Genomic DNA, 16,927 nt, shown 5'->3' with positions numbered 1-16,927 from the left:
ATCCTCGTGGAATGGAGAAGTAATTCTAGTCCCAGAGACATCTGGGAGTCTGTAGGATATAAGCCTTGACTGGCACTAGTGAGCAATGGGCAGCAATAAGACTGTGCAGGTCTTGGAAGTGAAGCCACAATGAGTATGTTGGCGTGGTCAGGCCTCAGGCTCCATCCTGAAGACATTCCCATTGAGATAGACAGTCTGAGGCAGCAGGTAGAATGACAGACTTGTCAGGAGCCCAGGATTCAAATCCTACCAAGTAGAAAGTGCCCATTCCCTGACTGGGGAATGGACAGACTCTTGGACACAGGAAGCAAAAAAAAGCCACACAAGTTTCAGCAGAAACTTCAGAGCACCTAAACAGATGTGAGTTGTTGTCATGATTAAGATGGTCTCTCCGGACATTGTGGAGTGGTAGAGATAGGACAGCCTAGAACTTGGGAGCCCGCATGAAGCAGCTTGCTCCGAGCATCCCAGAATACATGTTTAACTAGCTTCATTCCCAAGAACCTATGGGAGTTTTGGACAGGAACAATTCTGGATTACTCAAAGATGATCAAGGATAGAGCCATGAACTTGGTAGTTCTGGCCCTTTATTTCCTTTTTTAAAAAAATATTTTATTTTATTTTATTTAATAATTACTTTATATTGACAGAATCCATGCCAGGGTAATTTTTTTTACAACATTATCCCTTGCACTCGTTTCTGTTCTGATTTTTCCCCTCCCTCCCTCCACCCCCTCCCCTAGATGGCAAGCAGTCTTATATATGTTAGATATGTTGCAGTATATCCTAGATACAATATATTTTTGCAGAACTGAACAGTTCTCTTGTTGCACAGGGAGAATTGGATTCAGAAGGTAAAAATAACCCGGGAAGAAAAACAAAAATGCAGATAGTTCACATTCGTTTCCCAGTGTTCTTTCTTTGGGTGTAGCTGCTTCTGTCCATCATTTATCCATTGAAACCAGTTTGGTCTCTTTGTCAAAGAAATCCACTTCCATCACAATACGTCCTCATACAATATCGTTGTCGAAGTGTATAATGATCTCCTGGTTCTGCTCATTTCACTTAGCATCAGTTCATGTAAGTCTCGCCAAGCCTCTCTGTATTCATCCTGCTGGTCATTTCTTACAGAACAATAATATTCCATAACGTTCATATACCACAATTTACCCAGCCATTCTCCAATTGATGGGCATCCATTCATTTTCCAGTTTCTAGCTACTACAAACAGGGCTGCCACAAACATTTTGGCACATACAGGTCCCTTTCCCTTCTTTAGTATCTTTTGGGGATATAAGCCCAATAGAACTGGCCCTTTATTTCCAAGGCCTATCCTTGGTTCTCCTGTTCTAGATAGGAGTCAGACAGGACCTAGACTGGACTCTTAATTCACTCTTGTTGCTCAATTGTCTGTAGAACTAGAACTCTCTTTTGATTCCAGTGAACATTAAATTAGTTCTAAGGTGTAATTCTGCTTCTCCTTCATGCTTTCCCAGCCTTTGTAGCACATCAGACTGGGAGATCGGCTAAGAAAGGAAGGCACCCCTGTCCTGCAACCCTTCCCCCTTACTGAGTTTCCTGAGGGACCTCTAAGCCAGTGCTTGTCTTTGAATGGCCCTTGGCATTGCCCACCTGCTCAGACTGATTTACAGGACAAAAGTGTTGCCAAAAGGATACGTTTTCCTTTCCTTTGCATATTTCCTGGGTTGGAAAATTTTCTCACTTTGTCAGCTCCTTGATTTAACTACTTTGACAGTCTTTGCACAGAGACTCCACTTCTTTTACAGACCAGACTGCTTATAAAACAGCCCAGCCTCCCTTCTGCTAGTTCAGAGCTCCGGGCACTTGGCCATCTGGGCCCTGAGGCCTGAATCTGTGATCTGGAATGAATCCCCAGAAAGAAACTGGGTGATCCAGGATATTGGGGTCCCCAGTTCACACTCGAAAAGATTGAACACTGTGCCCCAATGTGGGCTTCCAAAGCCTGAGGTTTGCCATGAAAAGTAGAGTCCCAAGTATAGACTGGCAACTTCACCTCACCCAGGGGACCACAAAAGACACTAGCTGGCTTAGTTCAATTTCAGTGCAGGATTCTGGGAGCTGGCAAAGAATGTTTTGGGGGACCTGCTGAGAAAGTTGATGGCAAAAGCCTGGGGGAAAACGAAGGTGTGATGCCCGTGACTGGCTGCATTCTGCCATCCCAACTGCCAATCTCCTCTGATAGTGACATAGATACAGAGACAGACACACGGACAGAGAAAGAGACAGAAAGACCTCTGCATGTGAACAGACAGATGGGGACACATAGACAGACAGGGAAACAGATGGGAAGGACAAATAGATGGGGGGACGGACAGACAGATAGGGAGATGGACAGACTGACAGGGAGATGGACGGACAAGGGGACACAGACAGGGAATGGACAAACGGGGACACAGACAAATGGGGACACAGACAAGTGGGGACAGATGGACAGAGAGACAGATAGACAGGGTACAAATAGGGGACACACAGAGAGACAGATGGGGACACAGACAGGGAGGACACAGATAGACGGGGACAGACAGACAAATAGACAGGGGGACACAGACAGATAGGGAGACAGACGGATGGGGACAGACACAAATAGACAGGGGACGGGCAGACAGACAGGGATGGGTAGGCAGACAGTGGGGGACACAGATGGGACACACAGACAGATGGGGACACACAGGAGGAGAGACAAATAGATGGGGACGGACGGACTGACAGGGAGATGGACAGATGGACAAGGGGACAGAGACAGAAACACAAAGAGACAGACAAAGGGGGGACACAGACACAGGGAGAAAGACAGACAGGGTGACAGACAGAGGGACACAAACAGACAGGGACGGACAGACGGGGACACAGACAGGGAGACACAGACAAATAGACAGGGGGACACAGACAGATGGACAGGAACAGACAGACAGGGGGATGGGCAGACAGATGGGGATGCACAGATTGGGGGGACACAGACAAATAGGGGGATAGATACACAGACAGGGATGCAAAGACAGATGGGAACACACAGATGAGGGGACACAGACAGATGGGGCACACAGATGGAGAGAGAGAAACATAGTATTCCTCTCTGGCTCAAATTGAAGTCCCATTGACCTCTACATCCCATGCTTCTTAAGTGGCTTTTACTGTGATGGATCCTTTTCAACTCTTCTTCATCCTTTAAAGCCTCATGGAAAAGTCCCCTCCTCTCGGAAGTCTTCCTTGATTTCCTGTCACCCCTTCGTTGCCTTTCTCCCCCTGATTTCATACAGCAGTTGGTTTCCTGTTCTTTAACACACTCGTCTGGTATGTTTGTGCTGTATCTCCTTAACAGAGACTGAGCTCCTCATTCTGGTAGGGTTTTTGCCTGAGTAGTTGCTTAATAAGTATTAGCAAAACTAGTTTTGTTAAGGAATAATGATGATGATGTATTGCTGTAGAGCTTCTTGTGTATTTTTTTCCCACAATTCTATTTTGCCCTTATACAACCCCTTTGATGGAAAGACTGAGGGTACTCTCCCCCATTCATAGATAAGGACCCTAACTGAGAGTGCAGGTATGAGAGCCGGGAGGCCTGGCTTCTATTGCCAACTGTTCACTAGCTGTGTTTAGGGTTAAGTCCTTAAATAGGTCCCTCTTCCAAATTTGTTCATCTTCTCAAGGAGACATAAGAGAACCTCTGGTTGTATTTAATGGCCTTTGGATATGACTCTGTCCTGGTGAATGCCATTTTTATTTAGAAAAGAACTAGCAGATGGGATTGTTGAGATACTGTTGATGAATTTTCAAAGTTCATGGCTAACAGGAGTCTAGAGAAGGACTCATTGCCTTCAACACTTAGAAAAGTGAGAAATAAACGGGGTCTCGAGCCTGAGGGCCAGTGAATCAGACTTCAAGTCCTGGTAAGGTTCTAAAATGTTGTATCGAAGGAATGGTTCATGAACACGCTGGAAAGAAAGTATCGATGAATCATGGCCACATAGGAAGTTGCATGTTCAATTGAAGCCATGACATGTTAGGAAATACATTAACGAGAGGGTGACTGGAGGTGTGAAGGGCCTGGAGTTGATGCCATGTAAGAAGTCACTAGGGCCGCTCAGCCAGTTAAAAGATGACAAAAATGGGACATGAAGATAGGCTCACATTCGGTAAACTTTCATTAGATCCTTTCCATGTAGTAATAATGATGATGATACAAGGTAGCAGTGTCAAATAGAAATGGAATCCACTAATCTCTACAGAAGGATCCCTATGGGTTTCACGTTGACTTAGTTTCCAGATGTCAGATTATCTGTTTTGACTGTATTTGTATTTATTTTGTTAAATATTTTCCAGTTGTATTTTACTGTGGCTTGGGACCTGCTTGACAGTGTCGTGGGCATTCACCTCTGGGGTATGGGGAACTTTTGATGCCTCTGTAACTGACAGTCTTTGGGAAGTTCCTGAAGCACAGAGAGGCTAAGTGACCGTGTCCACGACCACACAGGTCCCAACTCTAAGACCGTCACATTGTTCACCATATCATGTTTCTTGCCGTGATAGATACTTCAGTGTTTGTTGAATAAAATTGAGTGGAGCTCTTAGAGCTTTATCGTCTTTCAGAAGTTCTAAAATTATATGACCAAGAAATTGAGAAACAGGCTAAATATCTCAGCTCTTTTGTCAGCTTTTGGGGGGCTGCTTAGCCCCCACCACTGCAAAGCACTTGAATTCCTACTCATCTTCTCCCTGTTCCCCAGACGTATTGGCCTGGGTTCCATTGGCTTGGGAGTTGTGTTGCTCATGATTGATTGCTGTCTTGGCAGTTGGGTTCTCCTGGGTGCCTTTGCTGAAGGATGGCAGAGTAATCACGTTTGAACAGCAGCTACCAGTCTCAGCCAACCTTCCCCCTGGCTACCTGAGCCTCGGTGATACAGAATCCAGAAGGGTAGGAAAATATTTGCTTATAAAAGTGGATCATTATGGAAAGCATAAGGCCAGTTTTTTGAGGGGGAGGGAATGCTTTTGTTCTCTCTGAAGATGGCATTAAGCTGCCTTTGCTATTTTGGAGGGAAACTTTGCTTGACATCTTTATTCTAAATGCAGGAGTGAGCTTTATATGAAATTATACTACCCAAAGAGGGAGAAATGTTTAACAGCATAAAGGGATTTTAGGCGATTCATGTAGATATGAAATAAACCCAAGGCCTTCCGTTTTTTGTTCACAGCAATCGAGCCTTGATATGAAGTGGGTAGATGGTGCAAAGCCTCTGTTAAGGATCAAAACGCACTTAGAATCAACCATCTACACTCAGGTAAGGCGGACAGTCAGCGTTCCATCATCCTTAGTGTTGGAGAAAAAGAATTGGGCAGTTGAGCTTTAGCAGTGTTGGCCAAGCATGGGGCTCAGAAACCTTGAGAAATTTTGGTCAGAGGGGCATTCCGAGGGAGCAGGGCCTCCAGATTCCCCGTGCATCTGGACCGTGACTTGTCTGGCTTCTTGAGCCCCTGAGTGGTGAGGGGCTTGGGATAGTCCCTTCCGAAGCTCTCTGCAGGTTGGAATCATGTGCCTGAATAGTTCTTTGGGGGATCTAAAAGCAGTTCAGCCTGTCCTCAGTGGAAATCCACTTAGTAGTGACCTGGTTAAATGAGGATTTCATTTCTGCTGCCCTTCCTCACCCCACTGTGAGGTGTTTATTTCAAGAGCTACTTAGTTTGTGAAGTGAGAAGACAGCCTGATATTTTTTGACATGCTGTTGCCTATGGTGTGTACAGCTTTGATGCAAGCAAGAGAAGGGGAAGGGAGTTGACAGCTGTGTTGTGGTCAAGAAGGCTTGGGGGGTACAGATGAAAAGAGCAGTAGTAGTCACTGTAGAGTCTGAGCTTTGGGACACCTAGCAAAGCCCACTTGGCGGATGTGGGACCGAAGGGCGGGCCATAGATTTGTGCCGAAGGATAATGGTTCTTTCCGTCTGGCTTCTAGGATCTGCACGTGCACAAATTCTTCTGTCATTGCCAGGCAATACAGTCTGGCACAAAAGCAGTTCCAGGGGAGCTCATTAAATATTTAAAGGTAAATGCACGGTGGCTTTCCGTAAACTTTCCAGTCAAAATGAGTTTGCTTTGTAGGCTTCTGTGTTGCCACGTTTTCATTTGAAAAGAGGCAGCTAATGCTTTGAATATGTTTTGGCTGAGACCATGCTTTTTGTCCCTTGCTTTTCCATGAGATGGTTTTCTAGACACAAATAGTAAAATCAGTCTAGCGAGAAGCTGATATTCTAGCCCAAAAATTCCAAATCTGATTCTTGGTTGAATGTTGTAGTGAAAATCAAAGTCATCACTATCATGGCTTATATGGGGAAATGCTTTACTGATTAGAAATTGCCATCACATCTGATTTCACATTTATTCCACCTAGGGCCCCTCTGTAACAGGCAGGATAGATAGCAACACCCCATTTTTACAGTTGAGGAACCTCAGGCTTATAGTGATTAAATATCTTGATCAAGAAAGAGTATATGATGAGTAACAGCCAGTACTCAAAGCAAAATCTTCCCATGCTTTTTCCATTCAATAGCGCTTCTTCTCTAAAAATGCCTTTCTCCCTAAAAATGTATATTCACTTCAATAAACTGAAATTTCAGAAATATTTTATCCTACTGACTTCCTACTAAGAACAGAAGTTCAGATTCTTCAAAAAGACCAAGAAGCCATGAGAGCTTGAACCAGTGTTGCTTGTGGGATGAAATGTCCTTGTCTGTGCCTCAAGGATTGTGAAAAGTCCCACTGAGTAAAAAGAGAAGGTGTCCTAGGTAGTTTGTATTTGTTTTTTTAGCAGTGTCCTAAGTGTCCCCAATAGTCAAGGGAACTTCTTATATTAAGGCAGGCTCAGGACATCCTACTCCTGTAGCAATTATGCTTTGATGAGAGGTTATATGAGGAAGCACAGACTGGAAAAGGGAGAAGGGAACATAGAAGTGGAGTGCTGTACAGCAGAAGGAGTCGCAGGCTCCTGCCAAGCTGCAGTGGGGAGACAGCTGAAGGAAATCAGTATAATGGCAAGATATAGTGGATGAGCTACATTTTGCGTGTCTGGGCTGTCCAGACCGAGAAAGATGGGAACTGGAGACTTTGACTCCATATGGAAGAAGTTGGTAGCACAAGGTGGTCTGGGTCAGAGGCGCTACTCACAGATTTTGGTGTTGGCTGTGGAGAGAGGTGGTAAAATGACTGGCCCTCTCCTCAATCCATCTGTCTACGCTTCAGAACTATAGGATAGTAAAATCATAGATTGAGGTAAAAGGTCAGTGGAACTGATTGTACATGGGAAATTGAGACCCAGAAAGGTTTGGTAAATTGCCCGATGTCACCTAGGTAGCACGTGGCAGACCTGGGATAATGTCTTGGCCCTCTTGTCAATTGCTCCTGAACTTATTTTTTCCCCGTCCACCACCTCTGGAACCATAAGAAATGGCGCTGACTTGCCTTTAGGAATCCATTGATCAGCTGAATTCACAGTGATGATTTCCCCTCTATTGTTTTGCTGTTTTGATTAAAATGTATTTTTTTCCTCAACATGGAGCCTGGCACAGAGGAGGCACATCATTAAATTCTAGTTGACTGACTGGATCTGTGTCTCCTATGCAGCCTGGGAATATAGTGTCCTACGGATGGGACTTGGGGCCACAATTTACATAACTGATCACTCAGACAGCCCGTGCTAAACCTGGGGAAAGTAGTGAGGGCCAGAGTTCTGAGGGATCAAAAGACTTTGGTTATATGTTGTTGTAATGGAGATGGTGGTGTCCAATTTTTGTCCATTTTTAATGGAGATATTAATCTGTAGAGACAGCTTAAAATCAATCATTATGCCTTTTATCCTTATCAAGAGTAATGTCCTCAGCTAATATGGCAGCTAGGGGCTGCTTCTCAATAAGCTAACTAAGAGGAGAAGGCATATGTATTTTGGGTGAAGACTTGACAGAATTTCCCAGGAATGCGCACAGTATTTAAGCCAAGCAGAGCCGAGCACATAGTGTCGTAGACTGTTAATGCTGGATGAGCCCTGCAAGTAAACTTCCGTAACCATTCATTGAAGAGTTTGTGGCTAAATCTTTCATCCCCCATGCTGCACTTGGTCAGAAGGTCTTCCTCTGGTCCTTGTTCTGTCACTGGGATGTCACTGTGGCAGTGACTTGATCTCTCTACCATAGTATCCTCATCTGGAAAATGGGGATTATAATGCCTGATGTAGCTAACTCCTGGGGTTGTTATGAGGAGAAAAATCAAGGTGAATGCACTTTGAACATTATAAAATGTTAATCAAGAAAAAGGATACTGTTGTACTTGAGGCGGCATCATTATCTGTGAGTCAAATCCATCCCTCTAGGATTGACCAGGCAAAGCAGTTCTCATTGATTCTCCAGTCCCATATCTCTGTTAGGTTCATTGGCTTTTTCAGGGGGGGAGGAACTGTGTCAATGACTGAACAGAATAGAGCAGACACATTTCTTGGAGGGCACGAACCCACTGCTGTATGTATTATGCCAGCTTGACCTCTAGTGGCAGTTGGGGAAATGCCATCTGCTTTCCGGAATGGATTTGAGCTCCTCTGAACCAAAAGGAACCTTAGAGCTCGTGGAGTGGGAAAGGTACCCAGATGAAATCCACCCCACAACATCTCTGTCCGATGGGCAGGGGGAGAGCTGGAAGAGGCTGAAAAGAAAAGGGAGATTCTAAGATGGGAAGGTGAGGAGAGAGTTCATTTTCTGCAAGCAAGTGACTCTCTAATTCCTTGAACCTTACAGATGAGGGAGTGTAGAAATACATTGGCATTATCTACCATCTTTAGATCTATTTCATATACTATGTATGTAAAGGCATCAAGGAATTCTCTTCAAAACTGGGACATTTTAAAAAGTCTGTGAAAACGTACAAGTTTCTGAGAAAACAAGGAAAGGCCCGTTATAGATAGGTCCATCCAGACTGGGGCTACCTTTTGCCTTACAAGTATTTATTTTCAAAGGAGCAACTTCTTAAGTTTTGATTTTTGACTACAATGAAATAACTTTAATGTTACATAGTACTTTAGACAGAGTGTTCCAAAACACCACAGTTAAACCACACTAAGACTTTTGGTACATTCTGTATTTGCATTTGAGAAGCAGTGCTACTTATTGACTAGATTGCTGGATTTAGAGTCAAGAAAATTGGAATTCAGAACCCTCCTGTGCCTCTTACTGTGTAACCATGGGCAAGCTGATTGGCTTCTCTGAGCTCCAGATGGCTCTAAGTCCCATTATGAAATCATAGCTACTTGCCATTTTGAAATTTATATATTGAGCTTTACGTGAGTCTCTCATATTTCTGTTCGCTTTCATCACTAATGCTATTTAGTAAATGTGTGTGTGTATTTTAAACATTTCATTTTAGTGTTTGCATGCCATGGAGATTCAAGTAATGATACAGTTTCTACCTGTAATTCTTACGCAACTCTTTCGTGTTCTCACAAATATGACCCAAGAAGATGATGTGGCTATCACCTGCACCATGTGAGTTTCACAAATACCTGAGATATTTTTTAAAATCCAATCTTGCTTGATTTTGAGTGCCTTGGAGCCCAGATATGATTTTACCTTCCCAATAGTGACCTAACAAGTGGAATCCTAATATTCCCAGCCTTCAGCCATCTCCAGGCCATTTGTTTTTTAAGATTTCAATGATTTCTCTCTTGTGGGGTCCCTCCCCGCTTCTGATTTTTAGTTCTTAGCACAATAATGATCCTGTGGTCCACAGTGATCAAAAGCTATCTTTCTTTCTTCCCTCAGGGACTTTGGATTGTCTCAAATTTGTCCTTCACTTTGTTCTAACCACAAACATAATTCTCATCTTTTTTTCTCTTTTTATCCTTTCTTTCTGGGCTTTAAATGTGAGTCTGTCTTCCAGGTATTGTATCACATAGAATAACTTCTACAATAAATAGAATATACATAAAGAAAACTGGGAAGAAACTGAATGACAATGTGCAAAGCTTAGATTACTTGAAGGGTATGTGTTTTGGACTTGGAGGCATATTTTTTAAACCTTTTAGTTGGTTGGATGTTGCTATATTTAAATTGAGATGAACTCATCTTACAAAATGATCTCCTTTTTTTACTCTTCCATAATACAGGGACATTAGATCTTAATGAGCTGGTACCGATTAAGCTTCTACAGTGGGCCAGGCACTGTGCTAGGTTTTGGAAATACAAAGATAGAAAAATGAAACGGTACCTGCCCTCAAGATTTCATACTATTGAGAGAGAACATATACATAAATAGCTATGGAATATAGAGCAAATACTATGAAGTAATTTAGTTAGCGGCTTGGGGGGCGGGGAGGCAAGAAAGGCTTCACATATGGAAGATGGTATTTGAGCTGAGTTTGGAAAGAAAAAGGGGATTCTAAGATAGGGACGGGAGGAGAGACAGCTCATTTCTTGCTTAGGGAACAGCTAGTGCTAATACATAGATATCTCTATATATGCACACAAATATACATATATACCCATACACAGATACATACATATACACAGAGAGAGAAATGTAAGACTGAAAAATTAGGTTGGGACCATATTGTGAAGGACTTTTAATGACAAAACGAGGACTTTATATTTGATCTTGGAGGAACCATTAGAATATGAGTAGGAAAGTGACCTGGTCAGACCTGGTCTTTAGATAAAAGCACTCTGGCAGTTGTACGAAGGATGTATTGAAGGAGGAGGAAATAAGACCAGGATGAGAGCAGTGACTGTAAGAGAGAAGGGGATCAGATATTAGAGATAGCATCAGAGTAGAAATGACAACATTTGGCAATTGACTGGCTAAGACAATGTGAATGCAAGGATAATGAGAGGAATGTGAATCTGAGAGATGGGAAGACTGGTGGCGCCTTCAACAGAAAGCGGGAAGTTCAGGGAAGGGGGAGTAGGTTTTGGGGGAAAGGTGATGTTTTGGACATGTTGACTTCAAGATGCCTGTAGGAATCCACTTTGTCATGTCCAAGCAGTTGATGATGCAGAACTAGAAAACGAGAGAGAAATGGGGGCTTGGGATATAGGTCTGGGAATCATAAGGCCACAGAGGCCAATGGAGATCATCAAGTAAAAGAACTTTTACTTGTAGAGGATCAGGGATGAAGAGCTTTTCGTTCTTCTTTGAGCTGACTCAATTCACTTCTTTCTCTAATCTTGATGATCACTGCTTTAAACTTACTGGAGCTTGCCCCAAATCTTCTCATTTTGTGATTCAGAAATGATCACAATATCGTAGAGCTAGAACAGCCCTCAGCAGCCATCCAGTCTGACCTGTGCTTGAACCAGAGTGTCCTCAAGTAGCATCCCTCCGTCCATTAGTAGTGGTGGTAGTGGGATCTACCTTTAGACCCATCTGCTTAGAAAGTTTTTCCTGACCTCAAGTCTAAATCTGCTCTTGTGCCACGTTCACCCATTGCCCTTGAGAAGAAGACTTGCATCCTGAGAGCAACAAAGGAGCATTAATAGTGCCTCATTTGGAATCTTCACTATGTCGTTTTAGGGTTCTCTTACACATTGTGTCAAAATGCCATGAAGAAGGCTTGGAGCATTATTTAAGATCCTTTCTAAAGGTTAGTGGGAGAAGCTTTCTTGTGGGTGGGGCATGCACCGATTCCTTAATAATCTCATTGGGTTCATGGTTTCTTTGTGTTTGTAGTATAGTTTCCGGGCTGAGAAACCAAGTGCTCCTCAGGCCCAGATGACACACGAAATCCTGGCCACAGCCATGACAACAGCATTAAAGCAGTCTGCGGACTTTCTAGCCATAAATAAACTGCTGAAGGTAAGGGCCCAGGAGCCCCTTGGGAAATATAGGGAAAGCTGTGCCAGTCAGGCCGGTCCCAGAGGGAGTTGAGGCTGAGAAAGAGAGGCCTGAGGGCCCCAGCTTCAGGTTCAGGGATGCTGAAGTTAAATTCCTAAATTCTTATCAACTGTCATTGGAAGATATTATTCTTAGGGAATCCCGAGTCTGCCTTTACACATGAACGTGACCTTTGGGCAAAAAAAAAAAATACTTGTGGGGACACGTTTGGGGAGTTTCCTCAAATCCCTTCTGTCTATACTCAACTGGCACTAAAGTGACTATTACTGAATCCTAGGATCTTTTCTCATCCAATTCCCCCACCCCCTACCCCTTCCATTAGAAAGAAAGAAACAAGAGCAAATGCCTCAGAAGGAGCGGCAGAGCACAGATTCGAACCCAGGGCTCAGAATATTGCACTGTTTTCATAATCCTTTTTAGATTGATGGGAGGGAACTACTGCCTTGAAAACTTCCCCATTACACTCATACACATGTGCACACATCTATGTACATACATACACACTTGCGTGCACACGTAAATGTTCGGCTCTCTAGCATGTGAGCATCCTCATGATTTTGGAATATGTTAGAAATTATCTGTTATCATTATTTTTCATTCCAGTATTCCTGGTTTTTCTTTGAAGCTCTGGCCAAGTCCATGGCCTCCTATTTACTTGAAGAGAACAAAATTAAGGTAAATAAACTTAAAAGTGTTTTTATTAGGTAAATGAATAAAATGTAATTTTCTTTTAGTATGCTTTGTATAGAAAGACAGTTCAGCTCTTGGCTCCAATTAGCTTATGGGAAACAAAGCAACAACCTGAGTCTAGATGGAGAAAGGGGCCAGTGTAAATTGCATAGAGATAGACTCTGGGCTCTCTTATGCAAAGTTGTTTTCAAGTATTGTCACTTGAAACATGACATGGACAATCTTTTAGGCGTCTGGCTTCTGTGTGCTTTGGGAGAGAGAGTCCCAAAGCAGAAATGACTTAGCACAGTCAATGTCTTACACGGTCATTTAATAGCTTTTTTTTTTTTTTCCTGGAGTGCTTTGCTTTGTGCAGCAGATTTGGTCCTCAAGGCAAAAACTCCTCCCCACCCCAGTTCTCTAGAGAGAGATTTGGGGCATCCAAATTGTTGGAGACTTAATAGCTTGCTTTGGGTGCTAGAGCTAGAAGGGAGCAGGAGCATAGGTTCCCAGAGCAAATGGAGTTAACAGCAGCACAGTGACTTATTGCCATCATGGCTTAGGTCAGATCTTTTTTCCTCTCCACAAAATGTGTTTGGAGGAAGAAAAGAGACTTTGCCTCCACTCTTGTACCTGCTCCCCAATGTTGCCAGTTCCTTTAACTCTTTACATGTTTAATTTCAGCTTCCCAGAGCCCAGAGATTTCCTGAGTCCTACCATCACGTCCTCCACTCACTCCTTCTTGCAATAATTCCTCATGTGACTATTCGATATGGGGAGATCCCAGAGGAATCAAGAAATGTTAATTCTAGCTTGGCTAACTTCCTAAAGGTGAGTTGTTTATAATCCCACTCGTTTCCTCCTGGGGTTCCGAAGCTCTGCCGTGGGGCAGCTTTGATGAAAACAGTCATTTCAGTCAAATGACCAGTTTTGACTGATTTTTTTTCTCTGCCAAAACAACTAGTTGTTTGACTTATTTGATACCTACAAACCATACAATTGAGATAAAAAAGTGAGCAATTAGTACAATTGGTCAAATGTTTTGTCTGTAAACTGACCCAAATCCAGATGTTTATGGAGGATAGAAACACATTTCTTCTGTTGTCGCTATACTTGAGACCACTTTGCAGTGTTTGCAGAATATGAACAAGCCTGCTAGCCCTGAGTATGGCAAATCCCCAATTTACAAACGAGTGGTCTTCCAAAGATTTCTAAATAGGTTGGAGTTTGGAACACATTTTCCGTGATAATGATAATAATAATTGTTACTAATTAAACATGGACTTTAAGAGATACCTAAGGATTCTCTGAGTTCTTCTTGACCAATCCCCAGATGAAGAGACAGAGATATAGAGAAATAAAGAGACTGAGGCACAGAGAGGTGAAGTGACTTTCCAAAAGTCACGCAGGAGGCTGTCTTAGGTGGCTCAGCGAGTAGACACCTGGCCTGATGTCATGAAGACCTGAGTTCAGATTGGTCTTAGAAAGACCATTACTTATATGATCCCAGGCAAGTTACCTCACTGTTATCTGCCTCAATTTTCCCATCTGTAAAATGGGATCACAATAGTACCTGCCTCCTGTGATTGTTGTGAAGATCACACAAAATATTTGTTAAGTGTTTTGCCCAGTTCCTGGCACATTGTAGGTGCTTAATAAATACTTGTTTTCTTTCTTCCTTCTTTTCTTCTTTCCTAGTACCAGATCCCTTGGTTTCCAGACCCATGTTCTTTCTTCCTGTTACACCTGGCTGCCTTCCTCCCTTTAGTTCTAAGGAGATAATTGGTACCAATAGAAGAATTCTGGCTACATTCAGGCTTAAATTGTCTTTTGAGTGCCTACTTGGGCAGCCGGCTACTGTTCATAACTTATTTTCTATAGGAAAGTAGATTTGGTCACATGGCCAGAAGGGAATATGGAGTACTGGCCATCGGGAGTCCTCCTGTGACAGATAGACTGGTTGCTGGCCTTGGGATACAATAAGAAGGCCTTGTGGGTATTTAGGAAATACATTTCCTTCTGAGTCCCAGGGGCAGACCCTCCAGACAGCAGGCTAGCTGTTTCCAAGTCTGAATGTTTAAAAGTTGAAGAATGGCTAAATGTTGGCTTTACAGGTAGAGGGAACCTTTAGGAACCAGTGTACATAGTACCTCCTTGAGGGCTGAGAGGTCAATGGACTTCCCCAGAATTACAGAGCCTATTGGCCGCACTGGAACCCCAGCCTTGTTGGCTTAGAGGCTGTCACTCTGTGGCCATGCTGCCTCTTTCTTGATGCCTTTTGATTTTCTTACCCAAAATTCCCTTTCATGTATGTTCCTCTCCTGCCCAACAAGCGTTTCTTTAAAAAGAAAAAGGGGGAAAAAACCCATGTCGGCAAAGGCAATGAATAACTTGACCTTGTCTGCAAGTTCCCACCCATAGAGCTTATGGGTGCTGCTCTCGGTGGGAATTGCGGATGCATGGAGGCAGCCAGGTGCCACGGTAGACAGAACACTGAGCACAGCTCATCTGAAGTCACACTATTCAAAGTTGTAATTATGTAAACGACCAATTGCGGATCACAACATAGCATTTTCACTTTTTTTGTTGTGATGATGGTTTGCTTGCATTTTGTTTTCTTTCTCATTTTTTTTATCTTATTTTTCTTATACAGCATGATAATTGTGTAAATATGTATACATGTGTTGGATTTAATGTATATGTGTGTGTGTGTGTGTGTGTGTGTGTGTGTGTATATATATATATATATATATATATATATATATATATAGATTTATTTGCCATCTAGGGAGGGGAAAATTGGAACACAAGGTTTTACAAGGGTGAAAGTTGAAAACTGCATCTGTTTTGCATCATTCTTAAAAAAAAAAAAAGGATAGCTATGGTTGCTTTGTTGAGCTATGGGATTCGTCATTGTTACTTTCCTCTCACCCCACTCTTCGCATAATGCCACAGATAATGAATGACCCTGGGGATAATACATTTGAAACCCATCTGTGGGCATTTAGGATGACATGACATTTTCAGATTACTAATTCTGGCTACAGGTCTCAGATTCCTGAAAACTTTCTTTGCCAGAATTGAAGTAAGGTTTTGCTAATATTCTGCAAGACTTTCTGTTATTAGAAACCAAACAGCTAAACCCCATTCTCAAGTAAAATCAGGAACTGATTATTTGACATCTAAAGTATCAGAAAAGAATTGGTCATTTAAACTTTCTCTTGGGAGTTCGTGTCCAGCAATTGAAGACTGGTTAGATAGGGCAAAGTACACCAGATTGATTTTTGTATTGGTCATAATGTGATATGTCGGCAATCAGTAAGTCATTTATTGAGCACCAGCTCAATAATGTAATGATTCTTGGCATTTTATATTTTGAGCTTCACAACAATCTTTTGAGGTCTGCGGGGCAGATATTGTCCCCATTTTATAAATGGGGAGACTGAGGCTCTGAGAGATTGTCATTTACCCATGGTCTCATAACTGTTAAAGGATATTATTTGAACTCAGAGTTTTTTTAGCTCCAGGTCTAGTACTCTTGTCCACTAAAAGCATGTCCTATGCTAGGCAATGTGGATTCATTCTTCCAGAAAAAAGTTGGCTCTACCTTCCCCTCGGGATATGATAATGAGCAAAGATTATAGAAGCCAGTGGAGCAGAAGTGAGAATAGCAGATATCCAAGTAAGTCTGCACAAAAAGATGAATTTTGGATAACCAACCTGTATAAATTTGTGGCCCCATCTATGTGGTGGTTCTCTGCAGTGGGACAGATTGAAGTCATCCATGCTTTCTCAGCCCACGTGACCCTTCTGTGTCCTCCACTAAAGCTTCCAACCCACTACTGAGGGCCTTCCTCTCAATAGCTCGACATCGTGTGGATACCAGTAGAGGATGGGCTCTGTCCATTGGTTACCCCTCGCCCTTACTATGTAACTGTTTCACATTGTTCGCCAATCGGACGTCACTCCAATGATAGATACCTATACACTATTTCTCCTGGCAATTCTTTCCCAGGAGGAAGAAACTCTTGATTCCAGAACAAGAAATCAAGGAGACTGACTTAGTAGAGATCTGACATCCACTTCCCTGTGGGGAAGATATTTTTGGAAAGGAATTCATAGCATCTTAATGGCCTAACAGTTACTAGGTGAACTTACTCTAGAGTGAAACAATAATGGTAGTAGACTTAAGAGGCAGAGAGTTTTGGTGGCCTGATCCAGCCTTTCCAAAAAATGATACTTTTCAGAAATATGTAATAATTTGTTTACATGAGAATGTGTAAAAACATAATGTATTTACACCCACCCTACACCTACCTCTCCATTGCTTTTTGGATAACCCACAACTTCCGTTCTT

General features: G+C 42.7%; 1 protein-coding gene across 1 annotated transcript in view; it reads left to right on the top strand.

Moving 5' to 3' along the window:
* Window positions 1–16,927, top strand: part of DOCK11 (dedicator of cytokinesis 11) — a 177,445-nt gene that overhangs the window by 91,807 nt on the left and 68,711 nt on the right. The window contains exons 21-28 of the mRNA XM_051968881.1: window positions 4,833–4,954; window positions 5,235–5,321; window positions 5,990–6,079; window positions 9,439–9,557; window positions 11,581–11,650; window positions 11,737–11,862; window positions 12,505–12,576; window positions 13,255–13,401. Of these exons, the coding sequence (XP_051824841.1) occupies window positions 4,833–4,954; window positions 5,235–5,321; window positions 5,990–6,079; window positions 9,439–9,557; window positions 11,581–11,650; window positions 11,737–11,862; window positions 12,505–12,576; window positions 13,255–13,401 (833 nt within the window). The remainder of the gene's footprint in view (window positions 1–4,832; window positions 4,955–5,234; window positions 5,322–5,989; window positions 6,080–9,438; window positions 9,558–11,580; window positions 11,651–11,736; window positions 11,863–12,504; window positions 12,577–13,254; window positions 13,402–16,927) is intronic.

This window comes from Antechinus flavipes, chromosome X, assembly GCF_016432865.1.
Source record: "Antechinus flavipes isolate AdamAnt ecotype Samford, QLD, Australia chromosome X, AdamAnt_v2, whole genome shotgun sequence".
NCBI lineage: Eukaryota > Metazoa > Chordata > Mammalia > Dasyuromorphia > Dasyuridae > Antechinus > Antechinus flavipes.
Note: the sequence above shows the minus strand (reverse complement) of the source record. Positions and strands in the feature narration are given on the sequence as shown.